General features: G+C 37.7%; 1 protein-coding gene across 3 annotated transcripts in view; it reads left to right on the forward strand.

Moving 5' to 3' along the window:
• The window catches only part of OGT (O-linked N-acetylglucosamine (GlcNAc) transferase), a 37,196-nt gene that overhangs the window by 1,783 nt on the left and 15,431 nt on the right, over positions 1 to 19,982 (forward strand). For 2 of the 3 annotated variants that reach the window (XM_082680891.1, XM_082680893.1), the window contains 13 exons: positions 1,287 to 1,467; positions 2,333 to 2,576; positions 8,320 to 8,388; positions 11,669 to 11,785; positions 14,025 to 14,104; positions 14,645 to 14,840; positions 15,100 to 15,240; positions 15,834 to 15,934; positions 16,097 to 16,250; positions 16,349 to 16,450; positions 16,647 to 16,826; positions 17,497 to 17,655; positions 17,804 to 17,893. In XM_082680891.1, the coding sequence (XP_082537017.1) occupies positions 1,287 to 1,467; positions 2,333 to 2,576; positions 8,320 to 8,388; positions 11,669 to 11,785; positions 14,025 to 14,104; positions 14,645 to 14,840; positions 15,100 to 15,240; positions 15,834 to 15,934; positions 16,097 to 16,250; positions 16,349 to 16,450; positions 16,647 to 16,826; positions 17,497 to 17,655; positions 17,804 to 17,893 (1,814 nt within the window). The remainder of the gene's footprint in view (positions 1 to 1,286; positions 1,468 to 2,332; positions 2,577 to 8,319; positions 8,389 to 11,668; positions 11,786 to 14,024; positions 14,105 to 14,644; positions 14,841 to 15,099; positions 15,241 to 15,833; positions 15,935 to 16,096; positions 16,251 to 16,348; positions 16,451 to 16,646; positions 16,827 to 17,496; positions 17,656 to 17,803; positions 17,894 to 19,982) is intronic. The other variant, XM_082680892.1, reaches the window with a different exon arrangement.

The raw sequence follows: 19,982 nt of genomic DNA on the forward strand, positions 1-19,982 counted from the left end.
CTCTTATGTTAGTGGTCAGCTAGCTGTGCATTCTGTTAGGAAATTTACTTTGCGTTCCTGTGAATACAGTTTGCTTGCCAGCTCTAATGATTGAGGGTCTAAGGCTCAAATTTGAGCTTGTCACTCTGACCTTGGTAGAATTTAAGTAATTTGTACAAGGTTTCCCACGCTATCTAGTTAAAGTGGTGTGGTCAAATTCCCAGTAATGTATTATTAAATAAGTATTTACAATTGATACTTAGGTAGCTTGTTGTTGTTTTCCCTCTCTGGGCTTTAGATGTATACCCTTTATCTTTATGTATCTGAACGAAGTCACTAACACACAGCAAAGTGCTTTCATTTGTTATTCTGTTGCGCTTTATCGAATGGTTTTATATTTTAGTGTTTTCCCATTTTAAAAAATCATTGCAGTTGTAGGTAACTGCTTGGTTTACACAGGGTTGTTTGCAGTGTCTTAATCCTTTAGTCAGTATCCGAGGTCTTTGGAAAATGCTAGTGTTAAACCAGCGTAGGTGGGGTTTAGCTAATTTGGTCTCAATGTGAGTTTGGGATGGTAGAGGAGCAATGTAATCTTGGGTCTTTATTTAAAATGTTTGATGATCCCTTTAAATATTTTGGCTCTTGACAGATGAATTCATCTTGTTTACCAGCTGTTTTAAAAATAGCACCTTGACTTTTAGTTTTGTTTCCCATATGCTTGTTTCTAGTGTTGCCCTTAAAGTAATTAAAAAATTAAGTTGTGAAATATACAAAACAATATAATTGAGTTCACTACGCATATGGTGCCCCCAACCCAGGTTAAGAGATAGTTACCAGTACCCCACCCCCCACAGATCCAACCTAAAACATGGGACAAAGTATTAAGTTTCCCAGGTTATTCTGACATTATTAAATCTATGTGACCTTGCAAATCACATGTTTTATATTTTGTTTTTCTGTGTTACCTAAGGTATGAGGAATAATGTTTCGTAAATCTTTAGATGCTACTTACGATTTGTAATTTAAAGATACAAAGTATTTTTTGTCATTATGTAATCTCCTTTTTAAGTAAATATTTCTGTCTGGTCTGGGAAAGAAAGTTAATGGGCGAATTCTAAAGATGCCAGTTCTGCACTTGATATTAACTTGGGGGTATCAGTAACGTGCAGAACACTCTAGTGCTTTACATAGTTTCAAGCATTTTCATCTTTAAGTTTAATATACCATATTTTTACATTTTTTTGTTTGCATTTCTAACTTTTTGTTTCCCCCCCCCCCTTCCCTCAAATGTTTTGATGATTCTCCAGAACCAACGAAACGTATGCTTTCCTTCCAAGGGTTAGCTGAGTTGGCACATCGAGAATATCAGGCAGGAGATTTTGAGGCAGCTGAGAGACACTGCATGCAGCTCTGGAGACAAGAGCCAGACAATACTGGTGTACTTTTATTACTTTCATCTATACACTTCCAGTGTCGAAGGCTGGACAGGTAGGAGATGTGGGGGTGATGCTGGTGATTGCTGCCTCTGGGTGCTAAGCTTGAAAAATGATACTTAAATATTTGAACTTGAAATTTTTCCAGTACTGGGTTTCACCTGGAGCCACCAACGCACATCTGCTCTCTTGCCCACTTGTGACATGCCCAGCTGCCAGTTTTTCTTCCCTCCTTTTGTGGTTATATTATCAGTATGACTAGGGACCTTTTCTAGTTCTTTCCACCTACGTCTGCTGCTTTTTTAAAACTGTGTTCAGGTAATTATTCTTAGTATACATCTGAGCATCCACTCTCACCTTAGTAAGATTTGTCAGCTTGAGGGACAGAAATGCTCAGAGGTGATGGTGTATATGCTGTGGTAGGAGGTGCATATGTGGTTCAAGTTGCAGATGCCATCAAGTCATTATGATGTGCTACTTTTAGCTAATCAATTGAATTAATCAAAAGGGAAGAATCTGTGTTCTTATCCTTTTAATAAATTGTCATTTTGGCTTATTTAGACATTTAAAGGTGTGCGTAATTGAATCTTTTCAAGAAATGGAAAATGAGACTCACGCACATAGCATTTTTATTCTTGATCTTAACGATCATGGTTTACAATGAGGCAGTTTGGTAATGAGACTCTAGTTAAGAATTTTATCTCATAAGAAAAAAGAGTGTTCCAATTTGAAATCTGGAATGCCTCCACTTCTGAAAAACTTTGATTTCCAAAATTTTTCCTACTATGCGCTAGTTAAAAGATAATGTATTATTATATAATGAGCAATACACAGGATCTTCAGAAACTGAGTTGCATATGGGCCATACCTTCTTTCTGTAACATGCATACCCATGCATGAATACTTTCCCCCTTTTCCAGATCTGCCCACTTTAGTACTCTGGCAATTAAACAGAACCCTCTTCTGGCAGAAGCCTATTCGAATTTGGGGAATGTGTACAAGGAAAGAGGGCAGTTGCAGGAAGCAATTGAGCATTATCGGCATGCATTGCGTCTGAAACCAGATTTCATCGATGGTTATATTAACCTGGCAGCCGCTTTGGTAGCAGCAGGAGACATGGAAGGGGCAGTACAAGCTTACGTCTCTGCTCTTCAGTACAATCCTGTGAGTATAATTTTAATTGTTATTATTTTCCCTTTACAAAAGCCTAGAAAGAAACAGTTTGATACTTTAGACACAAATAGGTTTTTGCATGGAAAAAAGTCAAGAGTTTGGCAATGTTTTGTCTACTTAAAATGGTGAAATTGCTTTGACTCAGGTCTGTGTTATATTTTAAAAAAATTTATTTTATCTAGCAAGTTATTTGAGAGTATAAAAATTATCCTTATTGCAAGAAACTCTACATCTATCTTTATAATGCCTGTAAAAGTACAGAACACATGACATTGTTTCTTTGGGCTCTTTTGATTAAATCTGGATAATTTCTGCTATAACATGTTTGCAACGGTTAATTGATTTTCAAGGAATAGTGGAAGAAGGGCGTTAATCTGTAATATAGAATAGTTAAGATGTCAATATATGGATCCGTGACATGAAAACTAGGCTGCAAATTTTTTTCCTCAATATTCTATTCTCTTTTCTTTCTACATAATTAGAAGTGGTAGAATAGAGGTGATAGTATGCACACCAGGCTTTTGATTAGTTCTAAAAATTTTTTTGTCTAAATTGCAGATGTTTTCCTGGGAACAAGTGAGGCCCAGTTGGCAGACATTAAGTTCACCATGTGTTAGGGTTTCTGAAAGGTACACAGAAAAAGTAAGACTTGCCCTTAGAACTTTTGATGTAGTTAGGGAAATAAGATAGACATAACAGGAAAGTGATAAAAGGGAGATTATAGGAATCCAGAAAAAATTTAAGAATATGTTTTTGAGCTACGTCGTCAACATTTAGCTTTGCACCAACCCTTGAAGTGGTTAATAATTAACTATTATAGCTACCATTTATTGAAAGTCTACTATGTGCTCAGACGTTGTGCCAATCAGACGTTGGTCTTTCTTAATGCTCACAGTGATCCTTCAAAGTAGATGGTATCTGTTCCAATTTTACCACTTAAAAACAGACTCAGGGGGGTTATGTTAACTTTCTTGGGATCAAACAGCTAGTAATGGTGAAGTGGATGTTAAAACCTGAGTCTGAATATCTTGAAAGCAAACATTGTAGAGAGAAGAAATAAAGGAAGCCCTTTTTATCTGGGTACCCAGAGGGCATCCACCCCTCAACGCAGCCCTTGAGCACAGTTTGAAAACCATTCTGCTGTCCCTTATCGTTATTTTACAGATGGGAAACTGAAGCTTAATATAGTAGTTTATGCAAAGATCTGAAATCACTTTTTATCATATCTATTAACAGTTATTTTTTCCATTAATTTTGATTGTTAAATTTTATTTATTGCTTTTTGTATGGATACAGTGAAAAGTCTCCCAGCTACCCTTCTTGGAGGTAGCTGATGAAACTAATTTCTTATGTATCCTTTTGGAGATACTCAATGCATATATATGTAAATTTGAGTGACTTTTTGTAATTTTTATTGCAGTACCATCTAGCTAGTTACAGAAAGTTTTAGGGAACCCTGTATGTGCTGCCACTGGGGCTTGGACCTTGTTCTTGCCAAGGCTCAGGGCTCACTTGTGTACCTAATTGTCACAGTAAATTCTTTCCCTTTATTAATTAAGGTTGGTTCCATCCTTCACTTGTTGATTACATATACATTCACTTGTGCCCTCTTACACAGCCGTGGGCCCAAACATCTTGGAACTCTGATCCCCTTTGCTCAGGTTTCCAGTTGCCTACATGTATCACAGAGCAGTCATTGCTGCTGACAGTATACCAAACTGTAGGAGTATGATGAGAAGGGAAAGCTAAAGTGGGAGACAGAACCATGCTTTTCAATATCTAACCTGTTAAGAGGAAGCTTATCATTGTGCCCTACCAAAGAAGTAAGATAATACTAAAATAAATCATGGGACTACCCCTTGAAGGCATTGAACATCTGTGCATTCCCATCTGGTTCTGTTTCTTCTAGTGGAAGGTGCTGCTGTATTTCTCTGTCTTTATCAGTAAGAATGAAAAAGGGACTGTGCCTACTGCCTTGATTTCACCTAAATATACCGTAGTGATCATGTTTTAATTCATTTCAGGGTATCTAGTCTTAACTAGATTTAAGCTTACTGTCAAATGCCTGTGTCAATTCAGTACTGACAGAGAATCTTGAGTCTGTTCCTAGATTGTGCTCTTGTTGGCAGTGCATTGCTGGCCTGAATCACAGATGTAGTTGGCATTCTATGAAAAATAGTTAAAGAAACTCAGGTTAGTTTGGTTTTGCAGTAGTGAAAAAGTAAAATGTTAAGGTGGTAGTCTTGGCAACCTGTTTTCAATAGTGTTTGTCTTTTTAAGTTAATGGTATGTCAGTTTAGAAGTTATTCTGTCACTTGATTATAGAAATTACTTTTAAGAAGTAGAGCTGTTTCATATTTTTACATTCTGAATTGGCTTCTGTAATATTGGGTGATTTAATAATTTCACTAAAATATTAGTCCATTGTATTTGAAGGTGCTGTTGCAGCTGGTAATCTTTCACATGATAACTCACTAGAGTTGCCCATGCTTGGCAATCCCTTTTATGAATTATGTATAAAATGTTCTTTGTAAGATGGCTATAATACTGAGTTGCTCTAAGGAACTCTGTTTCTGAGTCTATAGGTTTTTGAACCATTGCTTCTGTTTTGATTGTGGATGCATAGCACTGAGAGCTACTGGCATCCTGACCATCACGTGTTACTGTCATGTTATTTGTTACTGTTAATGAGTCTCAGTCATACAGCTAAACTGTAGAAAACCTTATACAGTCATTCCTAGGTATCTGTGGGGAATTGGTTCTAGGACCCCCCCACGGATACCAAAATCTGTGGGTGCTCAAGCCCCTTATAAACAGTGGTGTAGTACAGTTGGCCCTCAGAGTCCACAGTTTCTGCATCTGCAGATGCAGAGGGTCAACTGTATTTCTGTCCCTCTCTGCTCTGCTTTTTGTAAGTTTGCTGTGCAAATGTCACATTTAAATACTTGAGTGCTTATTGTGTGTACAGTGCTTTGTTAGGAATTGGGGAGATGTGTTGTGGGGGCAGCTGTGGATTATAATATGAGACAGGACCTGACCCATAAAGGAAAAAAGGTGTAAGCTCCTCAGATGATTATTCTTAGGGAGTATTAATCAGAAGATTTTCTCGAGTGGATGCTTATAACCTAAGCATTCTGTAGGAAGGTAAATAGCAAGTAGACTTCCTTGGCTGAAGTGGTGAGTCAAGTAGTAACAAGAAGTGAGCGTAGTAGAGGAGAGTCAATTGGAAGATTGAGAAAGAATAGAGGCTGAGGAGTTTGAATTTAATTTGAGAGGCAATTGAGAACTACTGTAGGCTTTAATCAACCTGATTTTATTTCGTGTGTGTATGTAGATGTTGTGGGTGGGGGTGGGGGGACTCTAGGAGGAAAGGCGGGAATAAATGCTATTTCAGGAAGGGTTGTTATACAGCAGATTCTTACTCATTTGCATCTCCTTACCTTTATTCATACTATTTTCCCTTGTCTGCAATGTCCGCCTCCTTTGTCTGTTAAAACCATACTCATCCTTTAAGGCCCGGCTTAAAATTTCTTCCTTGAGTTCATTTCTTTACCACTATGTGGCTATTTAGTATGTATGTGTTTTGTCTTTCCACATAGGTTGTAAGCCCTTTGAAGATGAGGATTCTATTAATTTATTTCCCTACAGTTCCAGGCATATTGTTGAATTGAATAAAGGTTTGCATAGAAGATATTAACCTAGGAATGGGTACATGGGCCGGGTTTGAGAATTGTGATTCTCTTAGCAGATATTGTTTAGATGTGACTACTGAAGCAGAACTGATGTCTCAGGTTTTGAACTTTGGGGAGAATAGTGGTATCCTTGAATTTTCTGGAAATTAGTTATTCATGCATGAAGGTTTGGATTTCCAGTGGGAGAATTGGATTTCACTATTATATTTAATATGATATGTTTTACCTTTTTCTAAAACTGCCTTATTGATTATTTTATAGTGATCTTGAAGATAATCTATTTTTAACTGTGGGCATTGTGTTAACTTGATTTAGTATGCTGTAATGGGTCTAGATGATATAACTAAATATAGATATATACACTGTCAGTACTTGGATGGCATGCATCCAAGAGTTTATAGAAACTAGAGGGTAAAATTATGCAACAGTTGGCTAAGATGTATAACCCATTAGGGTCATTGTTGGAGAATTATTGCAAGACTTCTGATTATTATGGCTCAGAAAAGGCATAGGAACTGGTAAAAGTCCAAAGATGTATAACCACGATAATGAGATATAGTAGAAGGAGTTTGTTTGAACAGATTGGATTGTTCAGTCATGGTCTGCCAAAACATAACGGTAGCCCTTAAAGTTTAGGGGAAAAAAATCATACAAAGTAGATAGCAAGATTATAGAATTCATTACTTCTGAGAGTATAAATAGGGTTGAAAAATACTTAGACTCATTAGAGGATGCTAAGTCTGTAATAAGATTAATGATACCTATGAGGATTAGTATTAGCCTTTTGTGCTTGAGGTCACAGGAGACCACCACTTTCTCCCAAAACACTAGTCATTGCTCCATGGACAGACAGATCAGGTAGCTCATGGAACTGACTCAGTATGGCCAACCGCAAGGGTGTTCTGTGGCAGCCTATTCTTTGCTGGCTGACTTTTTGTTCACTTGGATGGATGATAATATACAATCACAAAAGCTGTTTATCAGTAATCACCTGATTGTGGAAACCATAATACAGTTGCACATAGAATAGTATATATGATGATACTTTGGCACAGTTGACAAAATTTCACTTTCTAGGACTTAGTGTAAGGCTCTTCCACACGTGGAACAGTTTGGAATGATAAGCTTACTCCTTATTGCCATTGTCTTTGCTTGTTGACTGACAAGGCAAACCAAGGACAAATAAAAATTTAAGCTCACTGTTCTGATGTGTCTTTCATACTGATGAACGGACTGGTGAGTCAGATGACTAGCAACACAATTGTGCTGCTAATAAAAAGCCGAGTCGACTGCTTTTCATTATTCGCCCACTCAACTCTAATGGCAGTTAATACTAATGAGTAATCTAGTGCCAGGTGCCAGGATTAAAGCTTTGGTTGGATGGTAATCCTTTTGTCTAATAGTGAAATGAAGTCAAGTTTTCTACTATACGTCTGACAGCCTAAGGGTAGGTTTGCCAATAACTAATCACAGCTAAATCCTTTTTTCCACTATGGAAAATTTTTGACCCTCGATATAGTAGTGGTTCATAACCTTGAACAAAATAGTTGAACAAACATTTGATGCTTTTTTTTTTTTTAACGTGACTAACATTTGGGGAGAGGAGAAGCTATAGCAAGGCCCATAGTCTTTTATCTGAAACTGGTGGGATCAAATGCATCATAAAATTCAGAGTTTTTAGGATTTTAGAAAGATGATAATACCATATATGACTCCCAGGTGTGTCTGGAGCCGCACCTTCTAGTAAAACACATTTATATTTCTGCAGCAGAAGGTATGCATATTCACATTAAGTGGGATCAATAAATTCTGTAAATAACTTCATGCCAGTTCAAGTCAGATTTAATCATCAAATGAGTTTTTAAAATTTTTTGGAATTTGGAATTGAGGATGGAGGGGATTGTGTTCCTGTTCTTAAATTGTCAAGCAGTCTCTCTAGTTGACAATAAAATGATGGAGCTAGATGCGTAAAAGTAATTTCAAGATATCTTTGGTTGACAAAGCAGAGTATAATTAATGACAGAGTGTCTCTGGGTTTCTAGGATTTGTACTGTGTTCGCAGTGACCTGGGGAACCTGCTCAAAGCCCTGGGTCGCTTGGAAGAAGCCAAGGTAGGTGTTTGATAGAACACATTTAAACATCAGTGTTATGGATACTTGTACTTTTTGCCAAGTCTTCAACTCTTCATTGAGCTATCTTCACAAAACAGTCCTATGAAACTGAGGAAAACTGACGGCATGAATCGCCTCAGACTAGAGCAGGGCCAGGATTTGGCATATCTGTTCTAAATCTGGGGGTAAAGCAAGAACCTGAACATTTTGGAGCCTTTCTGCTGAGCTAGATCATCTTTATAACAGTGGGCTCCGTCATGATCTTATGTGGGAATAAATAACATTCCTTCAAATCTGAGGCTTGCCTGCTGGTGACAAGCAGAGCGCCTGTGATTTGGCTCAAGACTCCTATATGATGCAGGTGCCATTGAAAATGCTGCTCTTCTAAGTCCTTTGTGGCTTGTAAGTGGAGAAGAATTTCATCCAAATGTTACCCTGTAATACTGGCATTTAAAATTCTTATTTAACCTTCCTCCCTTCATCTTCCTCACCCTTTTTACAGTGGAAGAAAGGCTGTTAAATGATTGCAAATTAATAATTGGAACATCCTGCCCCTTCTTGTCCTCACTCCCTTCCCCAAGTTCCTTTTCCTCTTTTCCAATCCTAGTTGTCTACCTTCTTTTCTTCTTACTTCCTTCTTTTATTCCTCCCCATCCCACCTCCTTTAAAAAAAAAAAGTCAGAAGGACAAAGCTGGTTTGTTTGGGAAATGGACTGATCGAAAGAAAACTTGCCCAAGTGGAAAGGTGGCTTTTAGCATTCTGTGTTTCCAAATAAAGAATTTGAACACCAGGTTGGGTTATTAAAGCTTTTGGTATAATTTTAAATTAAATTTATAAATGAAATTGTCTTGTTACAAGCCACCTTACGCAACCGCGCTGCAGGGGTGAGGAGTGGGGAGAAACCAGAATGCTTCTGAAACTCCCACCTGTTGCTCTGAGCCCCACGCGCATGCTAATACGTGGAGTGTATGCGCAGCGTAGCTGTCTGTTTGACTGCTTCATCCAGGGAGGGAGAAGGCTTTTCAGCACCATCTGATGTTAAAAGGCACTAGTTTTAAGTGCATAGCTCATAAATTCTACTGACACTTTGGATTAACCTTATGTAGGTTTCCAGCTAATGGATTGTAATTGATTTCAGTCTTAGCTGATAAATCTAATTGGTAATTTATAGAACAAATATTTGATAAGCTTCTATTAATTGTCACCCCACCAAGCGGACAGCTAACATGAATTGCACTTCACTGCAGCTTTAGAGATCGGTTTAGGCTGAGACATTGCGCCTGCCTTAGGTTGCTGACTTCTTTATTTCAGAGCTCTGGAGACACCTAGTTTGAAAAATGTTATTCTGTTTTTGTGAGAACTTAGTGAACAAGAAAATACTCTTGAGTGAAATGCAATGTATTTCTTTTGTAATCAGTGCATTTGAAAATTCAAGCCAGCATATTCCTAGTAGATGGAAGCAAAATTAAGTTGTCTTTGTAGAAAATAAAGAGCCTTTCTTCCAGCAAAAATCCCTGCTGTATGCAATAGCCCTGATTAACCCTCTCCCTTCTGCATGTTTCCCATATTACAGACTTGAGACTGTCCTCATTCCCATATGTAATAGACATCCAAAGAATTTCAATTGCTTTGTTGAACTTTTACTAATGATCTTGTTTTTATTTTCTCTCTTGTTTTTGGTTTTTCACCATTGATATTGTATTTAGAAGGTTTCAGGTGGGTGAAACCTCCTATTCCATGCGTAAGGTGCCTCGCTGAAGGGAGCTCGAGGCCTGGATCTAGGGCAGACACACACCTCCTCCTCTTCCAGCAAGGAACGCACCGAAAAGTCACATGATGAGAAATATGGTAACGGGTTTGTAACTGCCACAGCAAAACAATTTGCCTCCATGCCTGAATCTTCTGTCTTGTGGCTTCAGAAACAGCTTAAAATAATTTTATTTACAAGCAAGTTATGTAAGAGAATGTTTTATACTATAGCCACAATTCTGTCAAAGATAAGTAAAAGTTAATTGATATTAAAAATTATTAGAGATAATTTACTAGTAAAAGCTTCTAACTCTTCTCGTTGTTCATTTTTTCCTTTTTTCTTCTTTGTTTGGATTGCAGCATTCTGCTCTTCTGATGATGCGCTGTGACCCTGCAGTAGCGCAAAGGCTGCGCAGCGTTAATGCGCAATGCGTGCGAATGAGCCCCTGTGAACGGTTGACTAGATGAGTAATCTGATTGACTGGCTCCCTCAGTCCTATTTTGTAGCCTTTTTGGATAAAATTGGGTTTTAACATACCTCGAGTCCAACTAATCTCATTAAACAAATATTCTCTATGGGCCTGTCTAGTAGATTAATGGATCTGGTTGGCCGTTTGCTGCGTCTAGGGGTGTTCTATGTAGCGCAGCAGTTCGCAGCGATTGCGCAGTGCGATGCTGTTAGGTTGCGCAAGCGATGTTTGCGCTCGCATTACAGGGACCTCAACCTAGGTGCAGTCCTGTCATATGAGGTTTCAGCTTCAGTCCTCCTTGGGAGACGGGCATTGTGAGGATGTGACTTATAGCCTGGCCTTATGATATCTGGCTTGTCAGAAAAACATTTTCCTCCTCAGTAGCATAGTTTTGATGTTAGTGAGGAACATTATTGTTTATTTAGAGCAGCATTTCCCAAATGTGTTTTATAGGTATTCTCATAAAATGTCCAATGAAAGAAGAGGTCCATGGTCAACTAAGTTCAGGGAACCGTGTATATACTATTAAAGGCTTAGGGAAGTCCTGTAGTCAAGAAACCTGTTTTCTGTTTTCCTAATTTATTTGATCGTGAAATCTTTTTTTCCAGTGATAACTATTAACACATTGTAGAACAGACTTTGGGAAACTTGGGTGGGGGAGGAACTTAGCCTTAAGTGGCACCTTCCAGATAACACTTGAAAACAAGAGCAAGAGCCCTTAGGTGTTCAGATAAGAGAAGTCCAGCATAGAGTCTTAAGGCAACTGACTTCCCGGTTAAGTCCCAGTGTAAGGGTTGGTCATTGGTTGGCAGAACTGAACATGGTGGTTTGCACCTGGGTTCTGGTGGCGCAGGCGCAGGAGCAGCCAGCTGTGGCAGCGCATTAGTTTTGGCGCAAGCGAGCCTATGCTGCAGGGTCACTTTTGGCTGGTCAGAGAAGGAATAATGATATCACCTTCTTCCCCCCTCCCCCCAATCTTTTTTTTTCCCCTTTATAAATTTTCCCCTTTCCCTTTACCTCCTTCCCCTCCCATCTTCTTCTTTCATTAACCCCTCCTAAGGCATGTTATTTGAAAGCAATTGAGACGCAACCGAACTTTGCAGTAGCTTGGAGTAATCTTGGCTGTGTTTTCAATGCACAAGGGGAGATTTGGCTTGCAATTCATCACTTTGAAAAGGTTAGTCGTTAAATTAATAATTGGTATTTTTGAAGTGCTTATGTATGCAGGGTGTTTCTACTAGAACTAAATAATAGGCCTTTACTTAATCAGTCACATAATATCTTTGTTTCTCTGACAGTATTGCAGCATTTGCTGGATGGTATATGGCAGTTTCCAGTTTAGCATTGAAAATGTACTTTAGTAATTAAAAATTCTTTTTTTAAACGGGCAGCTTTACTGTAAAGAAGCAGAGTTTCTTGGTGAAAAGACTGATTCCAGATCTGGGGCAGGAAATGTACAAAAATAATCTGGAGTGCCTTGTTGTGCCAGAAAGCAAGGAAGTTTTGATATATTTATGTCAAAAGGACTCAGGAGGCAACTGGAAGAGGCTCCTACTGGCTAAAGATGGGAGTTGAGCATCAATGGGAATAATAACTGAAATATATTGAAACTTATCAAATACATTTAAGTTCATGAGTATAATTATACTAAGAAGAAATTCATGGGTCATCTTTGGAAGATAAGGAGCAACTCATTTTGAGAACTGGTTAAACAGTTGTCCTCTCTCTCCTGTATGAACTGGACATCAGGGTAACCCAGTAGTTGATGGGGGAAGTTTCTCTTTATACAAGTGTTCCAGCTAATAAATGAAGTAGGAATGATAGAATCAGAGTATAACCAATAATAAATTTAGGCATTTATCAGTGGCAAAAAAAAAGAGACACAACCAGACATTTTGTACCTTGTGATAGAAGTAAGTACTTCCACCAGTGAAGTAGCCTTGCAAAAAGAGCAAAGAACCCAAATCTGATTATGCTTGTAGTTCTACCAATTTACAGGAAATACATGGGACAGGGAAACATAATAAGCACATTAAAGGACACCATAGGGGTGCAGTCAGCAAATTCAAACTATGAGAAGCTGTATAGGACAGTGATCTGATTTCTTCAACAAATTACAGGAATAAAAATGAAGATTTAAATTAAACTTTTAATTTAAAAGATTTAAAGAAACTCACAAAGACATGTTAATTGTATGGGTCTTATTTGGATCCTCAATCAAAGTTAATCAGAAATTGGACCACTGAATGGATATATGATACTAAGGAATTGCTGTCTCTTTTTTAGGTGTGATATTGGTATTGTAGTTAATGTTAGGAGGAAAAAGTATTCCTGTATTGTCCCTAAAAATTTTCAAATGAACTGATATGTCTGGGATTAGCTTCAGAATGATCTGGGAAGAGGGCGAGTTAGGTTGGAATATAGATTAAATAAAATTGAATATGATTTTTTAATTGTTGAAACTGGGTAATGGAGACTTGGAGGTTATACTCCTCTGCTTTGGTATATATTTGAAATTTTCCATAATAAAAAAATTTGGGGGTGGACATCTATTACTATAGACAATCTAAGTAAGTTAAGTGCAACAGAGTTGCCATCTAAGTGAAGAGGAATGTTCTTAATGAGTCTTAAATATATTCACAGTTACTCATTACCTTTACCTTTCAGTATTTCAGTTCAGGTTTCCATTCATTACACTATAGGAGTACCTACTCTCTTGCTCTGTGGTTCTCCTTGGTTGCACATGAGGAGCTTGTAAAAGATATGGATATCCTGGCCCCGTTTTCAGAGGGTCTGATTTAACTGGCCTGTGATGGAACCCAGGCTCCATTTAGGAGGTGAATTCTAATATACTGCCAGTGTTGAGAATTACTGCTGTAGATATATCTGGTCATATTTTAAGACAGCTTCAGAACTATCTGAATGAACCATTTAATGGTTAGTATCCCCTTGAAGTAATGTATCTTACTGAGTATACAGCTCTAATTACATATCTTACTAAGGTCTGAGTATACAGTTGTAGTTACTGAGGTATATATTTCCTTATTCAGTTAGAGCTTGCTGCTTCTTCCTGCCATTATTTTTTTAGAAGAGCTAGGCTGATTAATTGAGAATAAAATGGGGCCAACCATGAGAAGTGTTCAGCTCAATAAAATTGGAGCAGACCCAATTTAAAATTTTTCCCTTCAGGACACATTTTGCTCTTACATTACATGGGAAGTTATTTTGGTAACATTGAGATTTGTGAATAATGAGTGGGTACTAAAATAATTGGGTTTTAAAAATGAAAGAAATAAGATTTAATTATACTAGAAAATGTAATTGGAGGTCTAAAATTATCTCAGACTAAAAACTTGTAATTGGGAAGTTAATCTGAAATCCTAACTTGCTCTAAGTAACTGTTTTGCAATTTTTAGGCTGTCACCCTTGACCCCAATTTTCTGGATGCTTATATCAATTTAGGAAATGTCTTGAAAGAGGCACGGATTTTTGACAGGTGAGGGAATGTTCTATTTGGAGTTTTTGTTGTATCAACACTTGAGAGTTTGGACTGAAATTATCACAGTGGGTCATTGAAATACACTTTCCTTTTGTTACTTTCCCTGCTCAGGTCTGCTGTATTACCTTTTATTATAGGTTTATTGTTGCCTGACTTCATTGTTGGCTTTTCACGAAGCCATTATCCTTCTCACTAGGAGTTTAGTTGAAATTTCCTTTATTGTAAAACTATTGAAATGGTTATCTTTTAGACTAAATTATTCCTTCTGTCTGATTCAGAAAGCTAAGTAAATCCTGACTTTTAACTTTTTGTTGCTGTTGTCAAAGGAAAGTCTGTTTCTTATGGGGGTATAGAAAATTTTTCAGTGTAAAAATACATTTTATAAAGGTGCAACTTTGATTTTTGAGGTTAAGTATAGTATGGCATGAATTAATTGTAACTAGTTATAATTGATATACTTTGATAGAATGAAATAATTGTAACAAAGCATCCATTAAAAGTTAGTTGCATTGTGTGTGTGTGTATTTCTGTTTATAGAGCTGTGGCAGCTTACCTTCGTGCCCTAAGCTTGAGCCCAAATCATGCAGTGGTACATGGCAACCTGGCTTGTGTATACTATGAGCAAGGCCTGATAGACCTGGCAATAGACACCTACAGGCGAGCTATTGAATTGCAACCACATTTCCCTGATGCTTACTGCAACCTAGCCAACGCTCTCAAAGAGAAGGGCAGTGTAAGGATTTTTATTCAGTCTCTTTCTTTGTTACCTGATGGCATTAAAAAAAAGTCATTTTTGTACATATTGTCATTAAATATTGAGGTGGTAAATTGTTTAATTTTGGAATTATAGATGAGAGGAAGAATAGCAAAAATACCTGTTTTCTGGAATATTACCAGCCATTAGGCTTAACTAAGCAATTGTTAGAATAATATCAGTGGCGACTCTGTGATTCCTCTGTATAGGTTTTTGAATAGTTTGTTTTGTTTTTTAGGTTGCCGAAGCAGAAGATTGTTACAATACAGCTCTCCGGCTGTGTCCCACCCATGCAGACTCTCTGAATAACCTAGCCAATATCAAACGAGAACAGGGAAACATTGAAGAGGCAGTTCGCTTGTATCGTAAAGCATTAGAAGTATGTTGAGGGTGGTGTGGCTGGGTATTTTGTCTGTGTGATAGTAGAGGGAAGGCAGTTAAGTTTGCCATGTCATCCACCTCTTTTGTAAAAGTAGATAGTGGGCAAATCATTCGTTGAACCAGTAATTGAGTACCTAAGGTATGAGTGAGGTCCTGTGTGACATTCAAGAAAATCCTTAACATTGAGTTTGTTATTTTATGGGTAGATAAGATTGGCACAAAAAAATTTAAACAGTAAGCTAGAGTTCAAGAAGAGTTACCAGTAAATATATAATTTCAGTACCTGATGGCTGTAATGTTGGTTGGTAGGTGTGGTAGGAGTTTTGAAGAGAGATGCTAGAGTTACCAGCATAAACTAAGATGAGGAGAGGTCTACCTCATTATGTTTTGAAACACGGAGAGGTATAAAAGAAAGGAAGAGGTAGAATTTGAACTACTTGGCTTTGAAGAATGAGTAGACTTGGAGAAGGTGGAGAGAAGTGTAGGGATATAAAGGTGCTTGAGCGAAGTTCTTGTTGTGGTAAGTTATTACTGCTGTTTTAGCAGTTATTTTTTTTTTTAAACCTCAGTTATCATCTTGAATCTTTATAGGTCTTCCCAGAGTTTGCTGCTGCCCATTCAAATTTAGCAAGTGTATTGCAGCAGCAGGGAAAACTGCAGGAAGCTCTGATGCATTATAAGGAGGCTATTCGGTAAGAGACTCACAGCCTTATTTTTTTTCTTCTAAGTTTTAAAATGTTTGGCATTTGGCACATTTGGTATGTGGGACTTTTAATAATAGCAGACTAAATTAATATTACAGGGGGTTAAAGGTTTTTGTACTAGAGAAATAAAATCTTTGTCCTCTCCTTTAGAATCAGTCCTACCTTTGCTGATGCCTACTCTAATATGGGAAACACTCTAAAGGAGATGCAGGATGTTCAGGGAGCCTTGCAGTGTTATACTCGTGCTATTCAGATTAACCCTGCATTTGCGGATGCCCACAGCAATCTGGCTTCCATTCACAAGGTACTATTTTTTATATATATTTTATTACAATATATGCATCTTAGCACCTAATGTTTTTAATTTTAGGAAAAAATTTAACCATCCCACTTTATTTCCAGGATTCAGGGAATATTCCAGAAGCAATTGCTTCTTATCGCACTGCTCTGAAGCTTAAACCTGATTTTCCTGACGCCTATTGTAATTTGGCTCATTGCCTGCAGGTAAAGAATAATGGGCCAGTAATTGGCTTTCAGGGTTGTAATCACTTTTTAATTGTATGTGCCATATTAATCCAAGCTTGGCTGGAGACACTGTTTTTTAATGGGTTATCTGACATTACTTTAGGCCAAAGACACATAGGATGTTAAGTCTTGGAGTAAGGTTTTCTGGATAATAACTTCTTTTTGCCTCCTCTAGATTGTCTGTGATTGGACAGACTATGATGAGCGAATGAAGAAATTGGTCAGCATTGTGGCTGACCAGTTAGAGAAGAATAGGTTGCCTTCTGTGCATCCTCATCATAGTATGCTATATCCTCTTTCTCATGGCTTCAGGAAGGCTATTGCTGAGAGGCATGGGAACCTCTGCTTGGATAAGGTGCGAGTCTTTCATTTTAATCTTTTCGTCGTAAAGTAAAACACAGATACAGAAAACTACATGAATCAAATTTATGGCTTAATGAGTTATCATAAGGTGTTTACCACCCAAGTTGAGAAATGAAGCTTCGTGAGCCAGTCCAGAAGCCCCCCTCCCATTGTGTCCTGTCTTGATCATAACCCCTTCCATTCTATAAGGTGGAATCCTTAACTGAAATACTTAACAGTAGGCTGATGGTGTTTTCCTTTAATTTTGAAACCATAGATTTTATAAAGTGTTTGGTATTTTCTACTCACCTTTGAGAATTAGAGCAGTACTTGATCAAAGGTGGGAATTTTCTCAGCAGAATAGAGCAGAGTGCTAGGTGTAATTGTGTTTTTAAAAAATGCTTCCCTACAGAATTTTCTAAAATGCAGGGTTTGTCATGCTCTTCCCACTCTGCTTCCTTCCTACAACTTTAACTTGCTTGGGCTACTTCATAGGCCTCAGGAACAGGTCAAAGTATGAAGCATATTATACAAATTGCTAAGGTTGTATTAGACTGGTTATATGAATTAAAGAAGTATTCTGGGCATACCATTCCTAACAGGTATGCTTTTAGTCAGTTTTCCTAGATGAAAATTTACATATAGACTCAACTTTACTAACAAGCACTGAATTCCATTGGTAGATAAATGTCCTTCATAAACCACCATATGAACATCCGAAAGACTTGAAGCTCAGTGATGGTCGACTGCGTGTAGGATACGTGAGTTCTGACTTTGGGAATCATCCTACTTCTCATCTTATGCAGTCTATTCCAGGCATGCACAATCCTGATAAATTTGAGGTAAGACTAGTGTTGCTCTAGAGTCGCTATTTATAAAACCAAACAAACCCACAGTGGTAGCTTTATAGTCACCTTTAGGTGTTAAGCCCAGTGTCTTTTGGAAAGATTTGAGCCAAGGTTATTAAATATACTATGTGCTGCCTTTCAGGTATTCTGTTATGCCCTGAGCCCAGATGATGGCACAAACTTCCGAGTGAAGGTGATGGCAGAAGCCAATCATTTCATTGATCTTTCTCAGGTATGTGAAACTCTTATACTTACAACTTTCTTTTTTTTTTTGAGTCCTTTCCCTTTTTCTTGATGAGTCTGGCTAATGTTTATCAATTTTGTTTATCTTCTCCAGGAACCAGCTTTTAGTTTTATTGATCTTTGCTATTGTTTTCTTTGTTTCTGTTTCATTTATTTCTGCTCTGCTCTTTATGATTTCTTTCCTTCTGCTAACTTCGGGTTTTGTTTGTTCTTCTTTCTCTAGTTCCTTTAGGTGTAAGGTTTGATTATTTATTTGAGGTTTTTCTTGTTTCTTGAGGTAGGATTGTAGCTATAAACTTCCCTCTTAGAACTGCTTTTGCTGCATCCCATAGGTTTTGGATCATCGTGTTTTCATTATCATTTGTCTCTAGGTATTTTTTGATTTCCTCTTTGATTTGTTCAGTGATCTCTTGGTTATTTAGTAACGTATTGTTTAGCCTCCATGTGTTTGTGTTTTTTACATTTTTTCCCCTATAATTGATTTCTAATCTCATAGCATTGCGGTCGGAAAAGATGCTTGATGTGATTTCAATTTTCTTAAATTTACTGAGGCTTGATTTGTGACCCAAGATGTGATCTATCCTGGAGAATGTTCCATGTGCACTTGAGAAGAAAGTGTTATCTGCTGTTTTGGGATGGAATGTCCTATAAATATCAATTAAATCTATCTGGTCTATTGTGTCATTTAAAGCTTGTGTTTCCTTATTAATTTTCTGTTTGGATGATCTGTCCATTGGTGTAAGTGAGGTGTTAAAGTCCCCCACTCTTATTGTGTTACTGTCGATTTCCTCTTTTATAGCTGTTAGCAGTTGCCTTATGTATTGAGGTGCTCCTATGTTGGGTGCATATATATTTATAATCGTTATATCTTCTTCTTGGATTGGTCCCTTGATCATTTTGTAGTGTCCTTCCTTGTCTCTTGTAACATTCTTCATTTTAAAGTCTATTTTATCTGATATGAGTATTGCTACTCCAGCTTTCTTTTGATTTCCATTTGCATGGAATATCTTTTTCCATCCCCTCACTTGCAGTCTCTATGTGTCCCTAGGTCTGAAGTGGGTCTCTTCTAGACAGCATATATATGGGTCTTGTTTTTGTATCCACTCAGCGAGCCTGTGTCTTTTGGTTGGAGCATTTAATCCATTCACGTTTAAGGTAATTATCGATATGTATGTCCCTGTGACCATCTTCTTAATTATTTTGGGTTTGTTTCTGTAGGTCCTTTTCTTTTGTGTTTCCCACTCGGAGAAGGTCCTTTAGCAGTTGTTGTAGAGCTGGTTTGGTGGTGCTGAATTCTCTTAGCTTTTGCTTGTCTGTAAAGCCTTTGATTTCTCCATCAAATCTGAATGAGATCCTTGCCAGGTAGAGTAATCTTGGTTGTCAGTTCTTCCCTTTCATCACTTTAAGTATGTCATGCCATTCCCTTCTGGCTTGTAGAGTTTCTGCTGAGAAAGCAGCTGTTAACCTTATGGGAGTTCCCTTGTATGTTATTTGTCGTTTTTCCCTTGTTGCTTTCAATAATTTTTCTTTGTCTTTAATTTTTGCCAGTTTGATTACTGTGTGTCTCAGCATGTTTCTCCTTGGGTTTATCCTGTATGGGACTCTCTGTGCTTCCTGGACTTGGGTGGTTATTTCCTTTCCCATGTTAGGGAAGTGTTTGACTATAATCTCTTCAAATATTTTCTCTGGTCCTTTCTCTCTCTCTTCTCCTTCTGGGACCCCTATAATACGAATGTTGTTGCGTTTAATATTGTCCCAGACGTCTCTTAGGCTGTCATTTGTTTTCATTCTTTTTTCTTTAGTCTGTTCCACAGCAGTGAATTCCACCATTCTGTCTTCCAGGTCACTTGTCCGTTCTTCTGCCTCAGTTATTCTGCTATTGATTCCTTCTAGTGTAGTTTTCATTTCAATTATTGTATTGTTCATCTCTGTTTGTTTGTTCTTTAATTCTTCTAGGCCTTTGTTAAACATTTCTTGCATCTTCTCGATCTTTGCCTCCATTCTTTTTCCGAGGTCCTGGATCATCTTCACTGTCATTATTCTGAATTCTTTTTCTGGAAGGTTGCCTATTTCCACTT

This window comes from Grampus griseus (assembly GCF_964374135.1).
Source record: "Grampus griseus genome assembly, chromosome: X".
Taxonomy (NCBI): Eukaryota; Metazoa; Chordata; class Mammalia; order Artiodactyla; family Delphinidae; genus Grampus; species Grampus griseus.